The sequence below is a fragment of the Microchirus variegatus genome, assembly GCF_963457635.1.
Source record: "Microchirus variegatus genome assembly, chromosome: 1".
Lineage (NCBI taxonomy): Eukaryota > Metazoa > Chordata > Actinopteri > Pleuronectiformes > Soleidae > Microchirus > Microchirus variegatus.
In genome coordinates, this window is record NC_139802.1 from 46,708,770 (window position 1) to 46,726,677 (window position 17,908).

General features: G+C 43.2%; 1 protein-coding gene across 2 annotated transcripts; it reads right to left on the reverse strand.

Annotated features, from left to right (window-relative positions):
- Positions 1-96: 96 nt before the first annotated feature.
- On the reverse strand, positions 97-17,453 carry gsna (gelsolin a). Of its 2 annotated transcripts, XM_083887489.1 has the most exons (17): positions 17,354-17,453; positions 10,771-10,971; positions 9,203-9,357; positions 8,798-8,959; positions 8,532-8,681; positions 8,305-8,394; positions 7,388-7,520; positions 7,011-7,315; positions 6,160-6,293; positions 5,968-6,058; positions 5,607-5,633; positions 4,363-4,533; positions 2,099-2,273; positions 1,441-1,562; positions 1,256-1,333; positions 1,093-1,153; positions 98-831 (listed from the first exon to the last, which is right to left on the reverse strand). In XM_083887489.1, exons 2-17 carry the CDS (start codon positions 10,964-10,966, stop codon positions 662-664), a joined length of 2,220 nt encoding a protein of 739 aa, XP_083743615.1. In that variant the 5' UTR covers positions 10,967-10,971; positions 17,354-17,453; the 3' UTR covers positions 98-661. The 2 variants fall into 2 exon arrangements, with proteins under 2 accessions (XP_083743616.1, XP_083743615.1); XM_083887490.1 differs by lacking the exon at positions 5,607-5,633 and having other exon boundaries at positions 97-831.
- Positions 17,454-17,908: the final 455 nt, after the last annotated feature.

Below are 17,908 nucleotides of genomic sequence, written 5' to 3' on the forward strand. Positions count from 1 at the left end.
AAATAAAGATTTAATCAAAAGTGATTAGTTTGTGGATTTCATTGTTAAAGAAAAGAGACTCGACTTTGAGTTTATTTGACTTTTTATTGAAATGATAAAGAGACTCAGGGGAAAACGGTCCTGACTGGTTTTTAAAGCAGCAAAGCAAAGTTCACGCTAACTTCCTGTTGATTAAAAAACAAAATAAATACAAGTGACGTCTAAAAACAGCCGCTCAGTGAAGGCATCGTTAAACTACAGCTGTGAAGAAGAGGGAATGATTTTAAGGCTTTGGCTGCATTTGCATATCATCATGGCTTTGTACTCACGAGTCGACGGCTTTTATTGTGAAAATCTGATTAAAATGACGCTAAAGGTCATTATTTATTTCCTATTTTAACGGTAAAAGAAGAAACTACGATAAAACATGTTACTGATGCTATTGTTCAAATCTAAAATAAAGTGTTGCTCTAGTATTTAAACTGAGTGAAGAGACAACAGGAAACAAACGTGTTTGTGTTAAAGCTCTTATCGTTTCATCTTCATTTAAGTGAAGTGAAAACTCACGACGACAGTTAGAATAATCACAGACAGAGGAAGTGAGCGAGGCGCGTTATTGGAACAGTCTGGAGTTTGAAGAAGAGGAAGAAGAAGAAGGAGGAGGAGGAGGAGGAGGAGGAGCTTAAAGGGCCAGTTCAGCCATGGCTCGGTCCAGAGGGTCAGTGGTCCAGTACTCGTGATCCCAGCCCAGGAACCAGCCGGTGAACGTCGGCGGCTCGAAGCTCTGCTTGATCTTCACGATGGGCGTTCTGCGATCTCTGCTCGCCGGGTCTGTCTCGATGTATCGCAGCGCTGACGGAAGACGCACACACATGTTACAGGTATACGTATATATATGTGTATATATATGTATATTTATATATATATGGTGACAGACTAATTATTTGAGTTCTAGCAGATTGTGTGATTTTAACTGCATAAGTAATGTGATTTCATAAAGCAGCGTAATCTGAACACTTCCTCTGATCTGATCGTGTACACTGAGATCTTTGTGATTTCATGGATTCACACACAGTATAATCTGATATGATGAATTATGAATGTGATGTTTACCTGAGGACATGGCTTCAGTCTTCTCTTCCTCTTGGGCTTCGTTTCCGATCCAAACAAACACCTGAAAGAACAAATGAAAGAATGCTTTATATTGTTCTTATTATATTTACATTTATATATATATGTATTAAATATGGGTCATGTTCAGCTCAGGTGTGTTTACCTGCTCCCACGTGTCCAGGATCATGACATCATCAGTGGCGAGGTCGTCCTGGGTCATTTCCCCGGGAACTTCCTCAATCTGAGACAAAGACGGTGATGTCATCGATGAATGTGAGTTCATTTACATGTTGTTTTTTTTCATTAAAATCATGTTGTTTTTTCTTTTAAAAACAAACAAAAACGTACGATGAAGTTTCCGGTCTTGTTGGAGCAGGCGAACAGACGCGGGGGATGAGCGTCCATCTTGTCCTTCAGTCGGGTCGAAGTGCGATATTTAGTCTTTCCTCCGAGAATCTCCCAGAACTGATCTGTGAAGACATCGTGAAAACATCGTGAAAACATCGTGAAGACATTGTGAAAACAGTGTGAAAACATCGTGAATTTGAGGTAAAATATTTATTAAACGTGAATATAAACGTTAAGATACAGCTAAGAGATACTTAGCTTAGCATTGTTTTGTATATGATATGTTAACTTAATAAATATGAATGTAAACATGACGCTACAGTCTGGAGATGCTTAGCTTTATTTAGCATAGCTGAGCGTGAATGTACATGACTTGTGTTAAGAAAATATATTTTTGGTAAAACATGCACATTTATTAAATATAAATATTAAGATACAACTACAAAATAGTTAGCTTAGTGTGCAATACTTACCTTAGCTTTGTGTGGTTTAGGTAAAACTTGGGAATGTATTAAATATGAAAGTAAATATTAAGAAACTACAGAGTACTTAGTTTTTTGTTTAACTTGATAAATGAAATAATTCAATTATTAGTGAGGAAGAAGAAGCAGCAGCTTCATCACAGTCTGATGATGACGTCGTCAGGCTGGTGTCTCACCTGTCTCTGCTCCCTCACAGAGGTCAGAGGTCGTCACTCCCAGAATGCCACACAGCTGCTGAGCTCCCTGTTTCTCTGTGTCACTGGCTCCCACTCCCACCCACAGGAAGGCGTCACCGGGCGACACCAGGACAAACGCGTCGTTAGAGTTCAGGTTCGACGCCACGGCCTCCAGCTGCACACACACACACACACACACACACACACACACACACACACACACACACACACACACACACACACACACACACACACACACACACACACGCACGTTCATTTACACTCAAAACAATTCAAATTTCACTTCATTATAAGAGGTTTTCTGTCTGTTTTCATATCATCATTAAAGAAATGATCAGCATTAATCAGGACAATATTTTTTAACTATTGATATATTGTTAAAAAATATTGTCAGTTTACAGTGAAACTAAAGTTTGTAAAACACTCACTCTCCCACACCAAAGTCACTCACTCTCCCACACCAAAGTCACTCACTCTCCCACACCAAAGTCACTCACACTGCCACACCAGAGTCACTCACTCTCCCACACCAAAGTCACTCACTCTCCCACACCAAAGTCACTCACTCTCTCACAACAAAGTCACTCACACTGCCACACCAGAGTCACTCACTCTCCCACACCAGAGTCACTCACTCTCTCACACCAAAGTCACTCACTCTCCCACACCAAAGTCACTCACTCTGCCGCACCAAAGTCACTCACTCTCCCACACCAAAGTCACTCACTCTCCCACACCAAAGTTACACACTCTCTCACACCAAAGTCACACACTCTCTCACACCAAAGTCACTCACTCTCCCACACCAAAGTCACACACTCTCACACCAAAGTAACTCACTCTCCCACACCAAAGTCACACACTCTCTCACACCAAAGTCACTCACTCTCCCACACCAAAGTCACTCACTCTCCCACACCAAAGTCACTCACTCTCTCACACCAAAGTCACTCACTCTCCCACACCAAAGTCACTCACTCTCCCACACCAAAGTCACTCACTCTCCCACACCAAAGTCACACACTCTCTCAAACCAAAGTCACTCACTCTCCCACACCAAAGTCACTCACTCTCCCACACCAAAGTCACTCACTCTGCCACACCAAAGTCACTCACTCTCTCACACCAAAGTCACTCACTCTCCCACACCAAAGTCACTCACTCTCCCACACCAAAGTCACTCACTCTGCCACACCAAAGTCACTCACTCTCTCACACCAAAGTCACTCACTCTCCCACACCAAAGTCACTCACTCTCCCACACCAAAGTCACTCACTCTGCCACACCAAAGTCACTCACTCTCTCACACCAAAGTCACTCACTCTCCCACACCAAAGTCACTCACTCTCTCACACCAAAGTCACTCACTCTCCCACACCAAAGTCACTCACTCTCTCACACCAAAGTCACTCACTCTCCCACACCAAAGTCACTCACTCTCCCACACCAAAGTCACTCACTCTCTCACACCAAAGTCACTCACTCTCCCACACCAAAGTCACTCACTCTCCCACACCAAAGTCACTCACTCTCCCACACCAAAGTCACTCACTCTGCCACACCAAAGCCACTCACTCTCCCACACCAAAGTCACTCACTCTGCCACACCAAAGTCACTCACTCTCTCACACCAAAGTCACTCACTCTCCCACACCAAAGTCACTCACTCTCTCACACCAAAGTCACTCACTCTCCTCACACCAAAGTCACTCACTCTCCCACACCAAAGTCACTCACTCTCCCACACCAAAGTCACTCACTCTCCCGCACCAAAGTCCATAGAGTAAACCAGTGATTTTAACATCACAGCACACAGGAGTTCACAGGAGTTGTTGATCCACTGCTGCCTCCATCACTAACTTACAATAACTGATTTTAGTGAATTCAGCTTTTAAAATATTTACTTTAGACTTAACTCAGTGACACAAAGTGACCACACGAGGCAGCAGAGGACCAGCAGCTCCTGTGTCCCCGTGAGCTAAAATCACTTGTTTTCTCTATGGGCTTTGGTGTGGGAGCGTGAGTGGTTTACAAAAGTCAGTGTAACAGTGAAGATAAAGACGTGATCATGTGACGCAGACGTCGTAGATTTAAACTGACGCAGCTTTAATTTACTGAGCCCCTTTTTTTAAGAGGCGACAATCTCTTTTTTGTTGTGTTTCCCTTCAGGCTGGTTCTGATGATCGTGTGTGTGTGTGTGTGTGTCTGTGTGTGTGTGTGTGTGTGTGTGTGTGTGTCTCACCTCCACAGCTCTGGTGTGTCCTGCAGAGTTAGATCTGACCTGGAACAGTCTAGTATCAGCAGGATCAGACTGACCTCCGTCTCTGGACGTTCCTCCTCTGAACACCACCATGGGTCGTCCTCCAAACAGACTCATGAGGTGAGCCGGCTCCTTACCCTGCACCACACGCACCTGCACAACACAACACACAACACTGTCAGTGACACACAACACAACACAACAACATGTGGGAAAATGCTTTTCAAAATGTCTGCTGCAGTCCTCAAAGCAGACACAAGATGGCAGCATTGAGCTGAGACACACGTGTTCACCGTCTGTGCCACAAAAACACACGTGAGTCTGAGTGTGTGTGTGTCTGTGTGAGTGAGTGAGTGAGTGTGTGTGTCATCAACCGTTAATCTTACGAATGATTTAATTACGACTTCTAAAAAAGTGGATTGTTTTTGTTTTGCTGTGACAGAAACAACAACAACAACAACAACAACAACAACAACAACAACAACAACAACATTACATTAACTCCTGACATTATAACGCAGCTGTTGACACAGTGAAAATGTAACTGACAAAGTCTTCATTTAATTATAAAGAGTTATTTAAAGAGTTATTTTGACTGATTTTTAAAACTGTGATGGTTTGGATTTAACAGACATTATGAGCAGTTTCCAGCAGGGGGCAGTGTAGGAGCTGTCTATATGCACAATAACAAAGCTTTAGATGTGAGGAGGCGTCTCACTTCAGATTCATCTGTAAACAAATCTGCTCTAACAGACAGACAGACACACACACACACACACACACACACACACACACACACACACACACACACACACACACACACACACACACACGAACACATGAACATGCTCAGTGGAGACACACGTGTGTGAGTGGATCAAACACAGAAATAGAGCTGTTATAATAATAATAATAATAATAATAATGATCAGTTATTGACTCAGTTCATAAATGATTGATCAGTTTTTTTAACCATTAAACCCAGTGATGATCATGTTTTTATGCATCACTGACATTTAAGAAGATGAAAAATCACAGAAACTGGATTTAAATAATCAGTGATTAATCATTGATCATCATCACATATTGATCATCATCACATATTGATCATCATCACATATTGATCATCATCACATATTGATCATCATCACAGCCCTAAAACACAGATAGGAAGTAGCTTCATGTGAGGAAGAGGAGGAGGAGGAAGAGGAAATGCAGGGAAATACCTGAGTGGTTATAGGAGCACCAACAACCTGAGGATACAGAGGAGATCAGGAAACAAGGAGAGGAAACAAGGGAGCGAGGAGAGGAGAGGAGAGGAAACAAGGAGAGGAAGAAGTAAGGGAGCGATGAGAGGAAACAAGGGAGTGAGTAGAGGAGGAGAGGAAACAAGGAGAAGAAGTAAGGGAGCGAGGAGATGAGGAGAGGAAACAAGGAGAAGAAGCAAGGAGACGAGGAGAGGAGAGGTCAGACAGGAAGTGACAATGCTGCATCAGCCACAGAGAAGAAGACGACGTATTAAAGCAAACAAAGAAGAATGAATTAAAGCTGATGAGGAATGAAAAGAAAAAGAGGGCGGAGTTTAACCTGAACAGGACCGCCTCCAAGTTCATCGTCCAGCTGAGCGCTGAGTAGAGCAGACGCACCGATCTCATCCTGACTGGAGTCCAGGCCCTGCCTGAACACACACACACACACACACACAGGATGTTTAAATAAAGTGTGTGTGTGTGTGTGTGTGTGTGTGTGGGGGTGTGTGTGTGTGTGTGTGTGTCTCACCACATGTAGATGATGTGTCCCTGACGTCCTCCATGATGATAGTTGTACAGGATGATGTAACTGTCTCCTCCATAAAACTGTCCATATGTGGACGCGTCCACCTCAACTTTGTCCATCGCCTCGATTCTCCAGATCTACAACAACACACTGGACCTTTAGTGTGTGGATCATGACAAACCAGTGAGGGGGCGGAGCCTGGTCTTTAAACGAGTGAGAGGGCGGAGCCTGGCCTTTAAATGAGTGAGAGGGCGGAGCCTGGTCTTTAAAGGAGTGAGGGGGTGGAGCCTGGTCTTTAAATGAGTGAGAGGGCGGAGCCTGGTCTTTAAATGAGTGAGAGGGCGGAGCCTGGTCTTTAAAGGAGTGAGGGGGTGGAGCCTGGTCTTTAAATGAGTGAGAGGGCGGAGCCTGGTCTTTAAAGGAGTGAGGGGGTGGAGCCTGGTCCTTTAAACGAGTGAGAGGGCGGAGCCTGGTCTTTAAACGAGTGAGAGGGCGGAGCCTGGTCCTTTAAAGGAGTGAGAGGGCGGAGCCTGGTCTGGTCTTTAAGGGAGTGAATGGGCGGAGCCTGGTCTGGCCTTTAAAGGAGTGAGAGGGCGGAGCCTGGTCTGGCCTTTAAAAGAGTGAGAGGGCGGAGCCTGGTCTGGCCTTTAAGGGAGTGAGAGGGCGGAGCCTGGTCTGGCCTTTAAAGGAGTGAGAAGGCGGAGCCTGGTCTGGCCTTTAAAGGAGTAAGAGGGCAGCCATTTTAGAATCCCTCGCTGCGGTTGCTAAGGTTACTCTAACTTTCCCAATTGGAAATTCCGACTTCCGACTACAACTGGAACGCACCATCAGAGCCACACCCCCCCGGTCCTCACCTGTTTGTCTCCGCTGCCGTCGTCCACCATGCCGTGCTGTGCGGCCATGGCGGCGGACTCGTGCAGGCCGGCGGCGTCGAACGGCACCTTCTGGATGTTGGCGATGCTGTTGGCGATGTAGGCCACGCCCATCCCCACCGTCTGGTCCTTGTCCCTCCAGTTCTTGAAGAACTGCTTGAAGAGCGGCGTCTCGCCCATCTCAGGCAGGATCTGCACCTGGGTGTGTTTGGGGTAACCCATCTTCTTGATGAACTCGTCCGCCGCCTTCAGCGCCGCCTTCCTCTCGTCCATGTTGGCGTCTCTGCCTGAGGAGGAAAAAAAAAAGAGGATCAGATTCACGTTGAGCTGACGAGGACGAATCAGGAGACGCCTCTGACCTTTCCACACAAAGATCTTCCCGTCAGAGCCGTGATCCAGGATGAAACAGTCACCAGACTCCAGAGCACTTTGAGCAAACGGGTTTTCAGCCGCAACCAGAGCGATGCTCATCCCTCCACTGGCATTAGACACCTGAGGGAGGGGGAGGGAGGGGGAGGGGCATTAGTGACATCATCACTGACATCATCATCATCATCACTGACATCATCATCATCACTGACATCATCATCACTGACATCATCATCACTCACATCACTGATATCATCATCACTGACATCATCATCATCATCACTGACATCATCATCACTGACATCATCATCACTCACATCACTGACTTCATCATCACTGACATCACTGATATCATCATCACTGACATCATCATCACTGACATCATCACTGACATCATCATCACTGACATCATCATCACTGACATCATCACTGACATCATCACTGACATCATCACTGACATCATCATCACTGACATCATCACTGACATCATCATCATGACATCATCACTGACATCATCATCACTGACATCATCATCACTGACATCATCACTGACATCATCACTGACATCATCACTGACATCATCATCACTGACATCATCACTGACATCATCATCACTGACATCATCACTGACATCATCACTGACATCATCATCACTGACATCATCACTGACATCATCATCACTGACATCATCACTGACATCATCACTGACATCATCACTGACATCATCATCACTGACTTCATCATCACTGACATCACTGACATCATCATCACTGACATCATCATCACTGACATCATCTACACAATGTTTCAATTGTTTTAATCTGTGTGAACATCAGTGAATTATTAATTATTATTCATAATTATTGATAATTATACATTATTGTTAATTATTATTACATATTATCACCTTGTACAGTTTGGCTCTCTTCCTGTTGGAGGCGTCGGCTTTGATGTCGTCTGATTCTCCGGAAGGAAGATCTGGTTTAGGACCTAAAACCTGACACACACACACACACACACACACACACACACACACACACACACACACACACACACACACACAGTGATTTAAAACAAACACACAAACAGAGATAATAAACAGACCTCAATCACATCAGTGCAGTGTTCTCTGACCTCGATCATCCTCTCTCTCTCTCTCCCCTCCTCACAGACGTAAACCCTCGATCGCCCACTGCGCTCGTTGTCACGGATACCTTTAGCCACCTGTGTAGCCTTTAGCTTCTCAAAGCGGTTACTCTGTGAGCCACACCACTGGAAGATCTCCTGCAGGTGACAACAACAACACAGGTGAGTCACAACAACAACAACAACAACAACAACAACAACAACATAAACAGATGACCACGTGAACATTAAAATAATACAAATATTGTCCTCACGTCTCCGAGGTCGAGGATGAAACAGTCGCCGCAGTTGAAACTGTCCCAGCTCACCGCGACCTCTGTCGCCCTCACAGAGCGACGACCTTTGACCTGCAGCACCCGCTGCACCGACACCTCGTTGGTGACCACGTGTTTGAACCCGGAGGCCACGCCCCCTTTCTGTGAGACAAGAGTTTGACGGTGACTTTTTCAAAATAAAAGAAGAGCAGCTCTGAGCCTTCACCAAAATAAAATAGGTATATATATATATATATGTGTGTGTGTGTAATATAATAGAGTTTCTCTGTGTAATTTAAAGCTTACATAAGCAGATTATTCACTTTTACACTAAATGAATATAAATATAATATTATGTTTTATTCCAAGTATTAAACATACACAGAAACACACACGTGTCCTCACCATGTACTTGATTCCAGACTTGAAGTAGCCCAGGAAGGTTTTGGACTCGTGACCCTGGACCTCACGATACTGGATCGGTTTCCCTCCGAGGAAATCGTCCATCTGGACGGTGAAGATCGCTGCAGAGCCACTTTCATCCTGAGAGCAGAGGTCACCTGACAGAGAGACAGACAGGTCAGCCTGTGTGTGTGTGTGTGTGTGTGTGTGTGTGTGTGTGTGTGTGTGTGTGTGTGTGTCACCTGACCGAGAGACGCACAGGTCAGCCTCCATCTTCATCTGTCTGTGTCTGTGTCTGTGTGTGTGTGGGTGTGTCTGTCTCTAACACACACACAGACACACTGTCTGCTGCTGTCCTGTGTGTGTGTGTGTGTTACATCACTTCCTGCTTATTGGAAAATGTTTTTTTTCCACGATCAATGAACTCATCTAAAAGCATGAAACTCGATAAACACCTGACCTCTGACCTTTGACCTCTGACCTCTGACATAAAATCACACACGTGATTAATACACATTAATATTAAACATGTAGAGATTAAAACATCATATTTATGTTACATTAGTAAAAAACATATTTCATGAAAGTTTCCAGGAGTAAATTCTCCCTTAAATTAAAACATTTAAATGCAGAATATTTTTAAATATTCTAAATGTTTTTCGGTAACTTTTTAAATAAAAAAAAAAGCACAAAACTACACTTAGTTACATTGTATCAATTAGCATTAGCATTATTTTAACCAGGTTATTTCTGTGTGTTTTTTTTATTTTGAATTATATTCTGTTTATTCACTGATTCTTAATGTGAAATTATATTCTCATATATTCTCAATTATATTATTTACCCTTTGATTTTCCAGCTTCTTAAATGTGAATATTTTCTGTTTCTTTGCTCCATAAAAACAAAGAAATCATTAAAACTCAATCATTCAGTTAAAGATCAGTCAATGAACCAAATAACTCTTTGATTAATGGAGATAATCTACAGATTAATCAAATATTATGGTATTTCACGATTTTCATGATTTAAAGGTGCATTATGTAATAAATGATAAAATCCTCCTAATATGTCACAGAGACTCAGGAATAAGTTCATATAACAAACTGAACTCACCAACAACAACAGTACAGACTAAATATTTGCGGTAAAAAAATATTTTGCAGACTGTAAATCATGTTTATGTTTTGAAATCATGTTTTGGCGCCACCTACCGCCATCTACCAATCATTGCAGTCAGTAGAATCTCTGCTGCCGAGCAATCACGGGTTGCCAGTTACGTCAGAAAACAAAACCTAAAAGACCTCGGTGTTTTGAATTTGAATGTAGTAACTGTTTTTGGCCACATTCTTACATATGGTGCCTTTAAATGTTTGTTCCTTTTGTTTCTTCTTTGATCTAAAGTTCACTTCAGGATGTGGAAATAATCTCATTTGTGCATAATCTAACAAAACTGTTTGACTGAATCTGATTTTAAATCACTGCAGTGTTGTGTGCTCTCTGTAACCGTCCTTCATATCCATCACTGTCACATTAGAATATTCTGTTCAGAAACAGGATTAATCTGAGCTCACCGAGCCAGAAGTGCAGGTCGTACTGAAGGTTCCCTGAGCGTTGTTTGATGGTGTTGAGGATCAGGTAGGCGTCGCCGCTGTAGAACCCTCCGTAAAGGTTCTCAGGGACCGGGACCAGGTCAAAGTTCTCCACCCTCCAAACCTGCAGACCCGGCTTCTGTCCGGCTCTCTGGAACTCTGGGTGCTGTGCTGCCATCCTGCCTGCACACACACACACACACACACACACACACACACACACACACACACACACACACACACACACACACACACACACACACACACACACACACACACACACACACACACACACAGTTAGAGGCTTGTCCACACACACACACACAGCTGTGTTTCCTGTAGCACAGAAACAAAGATAAGAGTCATAAAAATAACCTTTAATAAGTGACACTGACACTGTGTGTGTGTGTGTGTGTGTGTGTGTGCGTGTGCTCCCTCACACTTTAACCCCCCCCCCCCCTTAAGGCTGTTACCATGGATACAGAGATAAAGTTTATGGTTATAGTTAGATATGAATGAGTCAGTGTTGCCCCCCCCCCCCGTGCTCGAGGTGTTTCCTCACACTGAGCAGGAAGAGGAAGTGCAGCGTCGTCATGACGACCACAAAACAACAACAACAACAACAACAACAACACACGTCTGTGAGGACACGGACGAGAAGAAGAGCAGCATTTTCCTCTGAGATTCACTGACTTAACCTCAGCCCTGAAAAAGGCTGGAGACTGCGTTTCCCATCATGCACCCTGACACCACCTGACACCTGTCAGTGTTTAATATATTTATTTGTTTATATATATATATTTATATGAGACATTTGTGATGCACAGGAACCGTCACCAGCTTCACTTTTAGAAACAGGAAGTTGACAGACGTCAGGCTCCTATTGGACGATCCCAGCTGTCAATCACACTGACGTCCACTCGTATAGGTAGAGTTGTATTTTTATCGTCTATTTCCCTCTAAATGTGAAGATGATTTACAAAAATGACTTCATGTTCTGCAGAAGAAGAACTGAAACTAGAGACTGAGATTACGAACTCCACAAGTGAAGAAATACAGATTATTGTCGTTGGATTAATCGTTGGAGTGATTGATCATGAAAAGAATCGCGAGTTAAAAACATTTGACGTTTTGAAGATAGGAGTGGAGCATCCTGTTAAGATCTTTGACGTTAAAGCAGCAGTCAGCGATTTCACACAGACGTTCTGATCTTTGACGCGTTTGTCTTTGTCCAATCAGGAGCCAGAACTGAACAGAGAGGGGCGGGTCCTCTGCTCCGCCCCCTCACCCCACACACACCCACCCACACACACACACACACACACACACACACTTATTGATTATGTTCTTCTGCTGCACAGAGACAACATTTAAGAGGCTTCTGTTTTTACACATGAAGTTTTAGATAATGAAGTATGTTTGTGACCTGTGGCTCATATTTACATATGTATATATATATACATATATATATATACTGTATATATATATATGTATATATGAGCAGCTGATGAAACTCAGTAAAGTGAGTTATTGGCTCTGTAAACACATCACACCGAGACTGTAAACAGGACCAGAACAGAGGATCTGTGTCCAGACCTCAGACCAGGACTCTGTGGTGGTTGAAGGTTACTAACACAGATTGTTGTTTCCCACAGGAATGTAGTTGCTGCTGCTGTAAACATCCATGCAGCAGCAGCAGCAGCAGCAGCAGCAGAAGAAGAAGAAAATGACTCCTTCTTCTGCGTCTCCACCACAAACATAAACACGACAGGAATCTGGTTCTGGAGCAGGAAGTGGTTCAGGACCAACAGACGCGAGGCTCCGCCCCTTTAACGAGACCACTCTGGACCCTCAAACTCAGGCCAGTCTGAGTGTCACCGGCCATGAACCACTGCACCACCGTGTGGTCCCATCACCTTTTAAGAGATTATACAGATTAGCATAAATCTGTGTAGCTCACAGACTACAGGGATTTGAACTGGCAACCCCTCTGCTTACAAGCCAGGTCCTCTGTCCACAAGTCCATGGGTCCAGAAATGTTTCTCTGATTTGGTCAAAGCTGGAACACAGATCTGATTCTGTCAGACTAAACACAGGAAGTGAAGCTCAGTCTGAAGGAACCGCTGGGTCACTGTGTCTGGAGAACCTCTGTGACTCTGAAGGAACCGCTGAGTCACTTGTTCCATCGTTACAGTTTGATGGAGGAAAATCAGATTTTTCCCTGACGTCGGCCACAAGAGATTTACATGAACTGTTTTTAATCCATAAACATTTCTATAATCTGTTCAGTTCAACGTGAAACATGTAAAACACTGTAATAATATTCTTACTCTCTTTAATCTAGTGAGATTATTCAGTGTTAATGTTAATGTTCCTTTACGTAAACACTGACTTGTTTTTCATGATGAACAGATGAACAGTCAGTGATAGAACGTCAGTCATGTCGTCACTTGTTGTGACTTTAATGTAAAGTTTCTCTGACGTGAACCCTCCGTGATGCCTTCAGGGACACGTTGTTCCTGCAGGAATCCTCAGCTGACATGTCTTATATCATATTACAGGGCGTGTCCGTGACGTCAGTGAGTGAAGAGGGAAAAACAAAGAAGCTCCTGTGTCTCTGTGAAGCTAAAGTCACTCATTCTCTCTGTGGACTTTGGTGTGGGAGAGTGAGTGGTTGACAAAAGTCTGTCTAACAGTGAAGATAAAGACGTGTTCGTGTTCTTAAGATGTCGCAGACTTAAACTGATGTGGTGAAGTGGCTGAAATCTATTTTTTCTTCCCACCAAAGTCCATAGAGAAAACCAGTGATTTTAGCTCACAGGGACACAGGAGCTGCTGGTCCTCTGCTGCCTCGTGTGGTCACTTTGTGTCACTGAGGTCAATCTGAACAAAGGTTTTTAAAAGCCGAATTTACAAAATCAGTCATTGTAAGTTAGTGACGGAGGCAGCAGTGACTTTGGTGTGGGAGAGTGAGTGACTTTGGTGTGTGAGAGTGAGTGACTTTGGTGTGTGAGAGTGAGTGACTTTGGTGTGGGAGAGTGAGTGACTTTGGTGTGTGAGAGTGAGTGACTTTGGTGTGGTAGAGTGAGTGACTTTGGTGTGGTAGAGTGAGTGACTTTGGTGTGGGAGAGTGAGTGACTTTGGTGTGGGAGAGTGAGTGAATTTGGTGTGTGAGAGTGAGTGACTTTGGTGTGGTAGAGTGAGTGACTTTGGTGTGGTAGAGTGAGTGACTTTGGTGTGGGAGAGTGAGTGACTTTGGTGTGAGGAGAGTGAGTGACTTTGGTGTGGTAGAGTGAGTGACTTTGGTGTGGGAGAGTGAGTGACTTTGGTGTGGCAGAGTGAGTGACTTTGGTGTGAGAGAGTGAGTGACTTTGGTGTGGGAGAGTGAGTGACTGGTGTGGGAGAGTGAGTGACTTTGATGTGGGAGAGTGAGTGACTTTGGTGTGAGAGAGTGAGTGACTTTGGTGTGGGAGAGTGAGTGACTTTGGTGTGGGAGAGTGAGTGACTTTGGTGTGAGAGAGTCACCAAAGTCACTCACTCTCCCACACCAAAGTCCATAGAGTAAACCAGTGATTTTAACATCACAGCACACAGGAGTTCACAGGAGTTGTTGATCCACTGCTGCCTCCATCACTGACTTACAATCACCGATTTTAGTGAATTCAGCTTTTAAAATATTTACTTTAGACTTAACTCAGTGACACAAAGTGACCACACGAGGCAGCAGAGGACCAGCAGCTCCTGTGTCCCTGTGAGCTCAAATCACTGGTTTTCTCTATGGACTTTGGTGTGGGAGAGTGAGTGGTTTACAGACTGTTGTTAAAGTCTGTCTCACAGTGAAGATAAAGACATGAACATGTGACATAAACATCACAGACTTAACGTGATGCAGATTAGCAGATTATTTCTGGTGTTTTGACTCAGAGTCTCTGAGGCTGTGACTCTGGAGGACGTTGGCATGACTCAGCACTCTGGCTTAAATAGAACAGGTCACGTGACCGTGGGCTCATGCCCGTGTGTGTGTGTGTATGCGTGTGTGTGTGTGTGTGTGTGTGGACGGTGATCTTTTCATACCAGCCTGAGTTATTCAGCCCCTCCCCCATTTTCACTCTCTCACTCTTTTGTTTGAGTCGTGGCTTCAGTCCTGAACGCTCTGCTGCTGCTTATTTTACTGTTACTGCTGCTGCTTATTTTACTGCTGCTGCTGCTTATGCTATTGCTGCTGCTTCTTATAAACACTGAGGATCATGTGACATCAAGTATTTAAACAGTCTTGATTTTCCCTCTGGAGACAAAGAAGCTGCACACAATGTTTTTTTTATCAGTGAAATCTGGGTTTTTAAACGTCTACATGACTCACTCTCTCCCTGCATACCACTGTGTGTGTGTGTGTGTGTGTGTGTCTGTCTTTCTGTGTGTGCAGCTGCCCCCGCTGGCTGGTCAGTCACACACACACACACATACACACACATACACACACACACACACACACGTTCTCTGAAAGATTCTTTTAGAAAAGAGAAGCACAAATGTTTCCAAATGTTACAGGAAAAACTGAATTGATGAATTAAAACACGTCAATAACGTTAAAAAAAAAGACTTAACAAACTAAATGTAACGTTACAGAAACCTGTTACTGATGTAGTTATAGAATGTTGTACGGTCACTTTAACTAATGACCTCACAAGTTTTTTTTTTTTTAACTTGTTACAAACGTTACAATGGTAGAAAAACATGTCATTCATGTAAAGAAATGTAAACGTTATCTAAATTGTGACAAAAACATGTTTTCAATGTTGTAACGTCACTAAAATAACGTCACTGAAGCATTTATTTACTGAACTCAAACAATAAAACCTTAATTCTCATCTATTTATGTTAGAATGTTACTAAACTAATGTAACGTAGAAACATCGTTACATACTGACGTTACACTGAAGAATATTATTGTCTCTTCTCTAACAATAAGAAGAAGTTTAACTTTATACGGACTGATAATGAGCCAAGATTTTGCGTGTGTGTGTGTGTGTGTGTGTGTATTAAAGTGTCCACAGTCTGTGGAAAATGACTCATGTGGAAGAAAAGTGTCTGGGTTTATTTATTCTAACTGTTAAAAACGACACATCTGAGATTATTCTGACTTTGATGACATCACAGACTTCAGTTCAGCTGTTCGTTCTCAGTGAGAACAGCTGTCATATGTGAATGTAGAGGCTGAAGGCATCCCATAATATCTGTCTGACACACACACACACACACACACACACTGTCTGACTGAGACTATGAACGTTAATCTCAGTTCATGACATCGTTTTAATCATTTAAAAAACAACAAAAAAAGCCTTTTATGGTTTTTGAAGGAGGGGCGGAGCCTATGTCTGTAATCTGCCTACGACATATTAGCATGATCGTGTTGCTAATGTTACGAAAATGTAATGAAGTCAAACCTGTTCTTACGTAAATCATAAAAACAAACATGTTTACTGTACTTTACGTCGCTAACGTTACAAAAACATGTGACTGATGACGTAACAGTGACGTTCCATTCGTAAGTTACGCAAAAAACATCGAGGTCCTGACTCCCCCTTGTGGCACTTCAATGTAAATTCGCAAACGGTCCGATAACATGAATTAACCGAGACGAACACTGTGTGCGATAATATCGTTATTATGACACACACACACACACATATTGTCTGAATGAGATTAAGTTAATCTCAGTTCATGACATCATTTTAATCTTTAAAAAAAAAAAAAGCTTTTTATGGTTTTTGAAGGAGGGGCGGAGCCTATGTCTGTAATCTGGCTACGTCAGATTAGCATGATCGTGTTGCTAACGTAAATCATAAAAACATATTTACTGTACTTTACGTTACTAACGTAACAATGACGTTACATTTATAAGTTACGCAAAAACAGGGGAGGTCCTGACTCCCCCTTGTGGCACTTCAATGCAAATTCACAAACGGTCCGATAACATTAATTCACCGAGACGAATTCACGAACACTGTGTGCGATAATATCGTATATCGTGACGCACGCACACACACACACACAGCTGTGGTTACAAACACACACTCACAGGATGTTGTGACTAACTTCCTCACACTTCTGTGTGTGTGCGTCTCCATGGTAACTGTCTTTGTAAATATGGATCTGTCTTCACTGTGACTGTGCACGTGAACGCACCGTGATGCGTTCACGGTCAGTCTCTCTCTCTCTCTCCATATAAGGCATTAAACGGTAACATCTCGCTTGTTTTTTCTTTAAAATAAAAACACAATCACGGACAAAGTCGCAGTTTAAACATGAATCACGTCCGCAGAGCACGTGACGATGATGATGAAGAATAAATCAACATCACCATCATCATTATCATCATCATCATCATCATCACCATAATAACGGTTCATTCTGCTGCAGCTTTGATTCAGGCATCAGGTTACACTCAGAGAGCACAGCGTTACTTAGTAACGTGTTAGTAAGTAAGTGTGCTGGTTAGTTAGGTAGTTAGTTACTACACTGGTTAGTTAGTGGGTTAGTTAGTGGTGGTTTGTAGTCTGACCTGGTCGATGGTGATCGTGGAGCAGATCCTGGTTCTGAGTCTGGATCAGAGAAGCTTCTTCAGGTCTACACACACACACACACACACACACACACACACACGGAGACACACCCCGTTATGACGCACACTCCCCCCTGCAGGATCCGCCTCCTGCTGTACGGCTTACCGCCTGCAGAGGGCGCTGAACACACGAGAGTAAAACTGTTCAAACACAAACGACAAAATCATCGAATAAAAGCTGGAAAAAGCAGGGGGCGCTAATGTCACGAGCTCGTGTCAAATAAAACGATACATGTTGTTATTCATAAAGAGGGCTTTTATTTTGAAAAGACTGAAAAGGAAGGTCTTGTGTTGAGTTGACGTTGTGTGCTGCCCTCAGGTGGTCGTCAGGGAGACTGCACCACAAACTCCTGAGGGTTCTGGAAGATTTAAAAAGCAGTCAAATGATTTTAAACTCTGAATCTCACACATATGATCTAAATATAAAATAAATAAAATTATAATAATTATTATTATTGTCACTAAATTATAGTTTTTGTTGCCTCTTTTAATCTC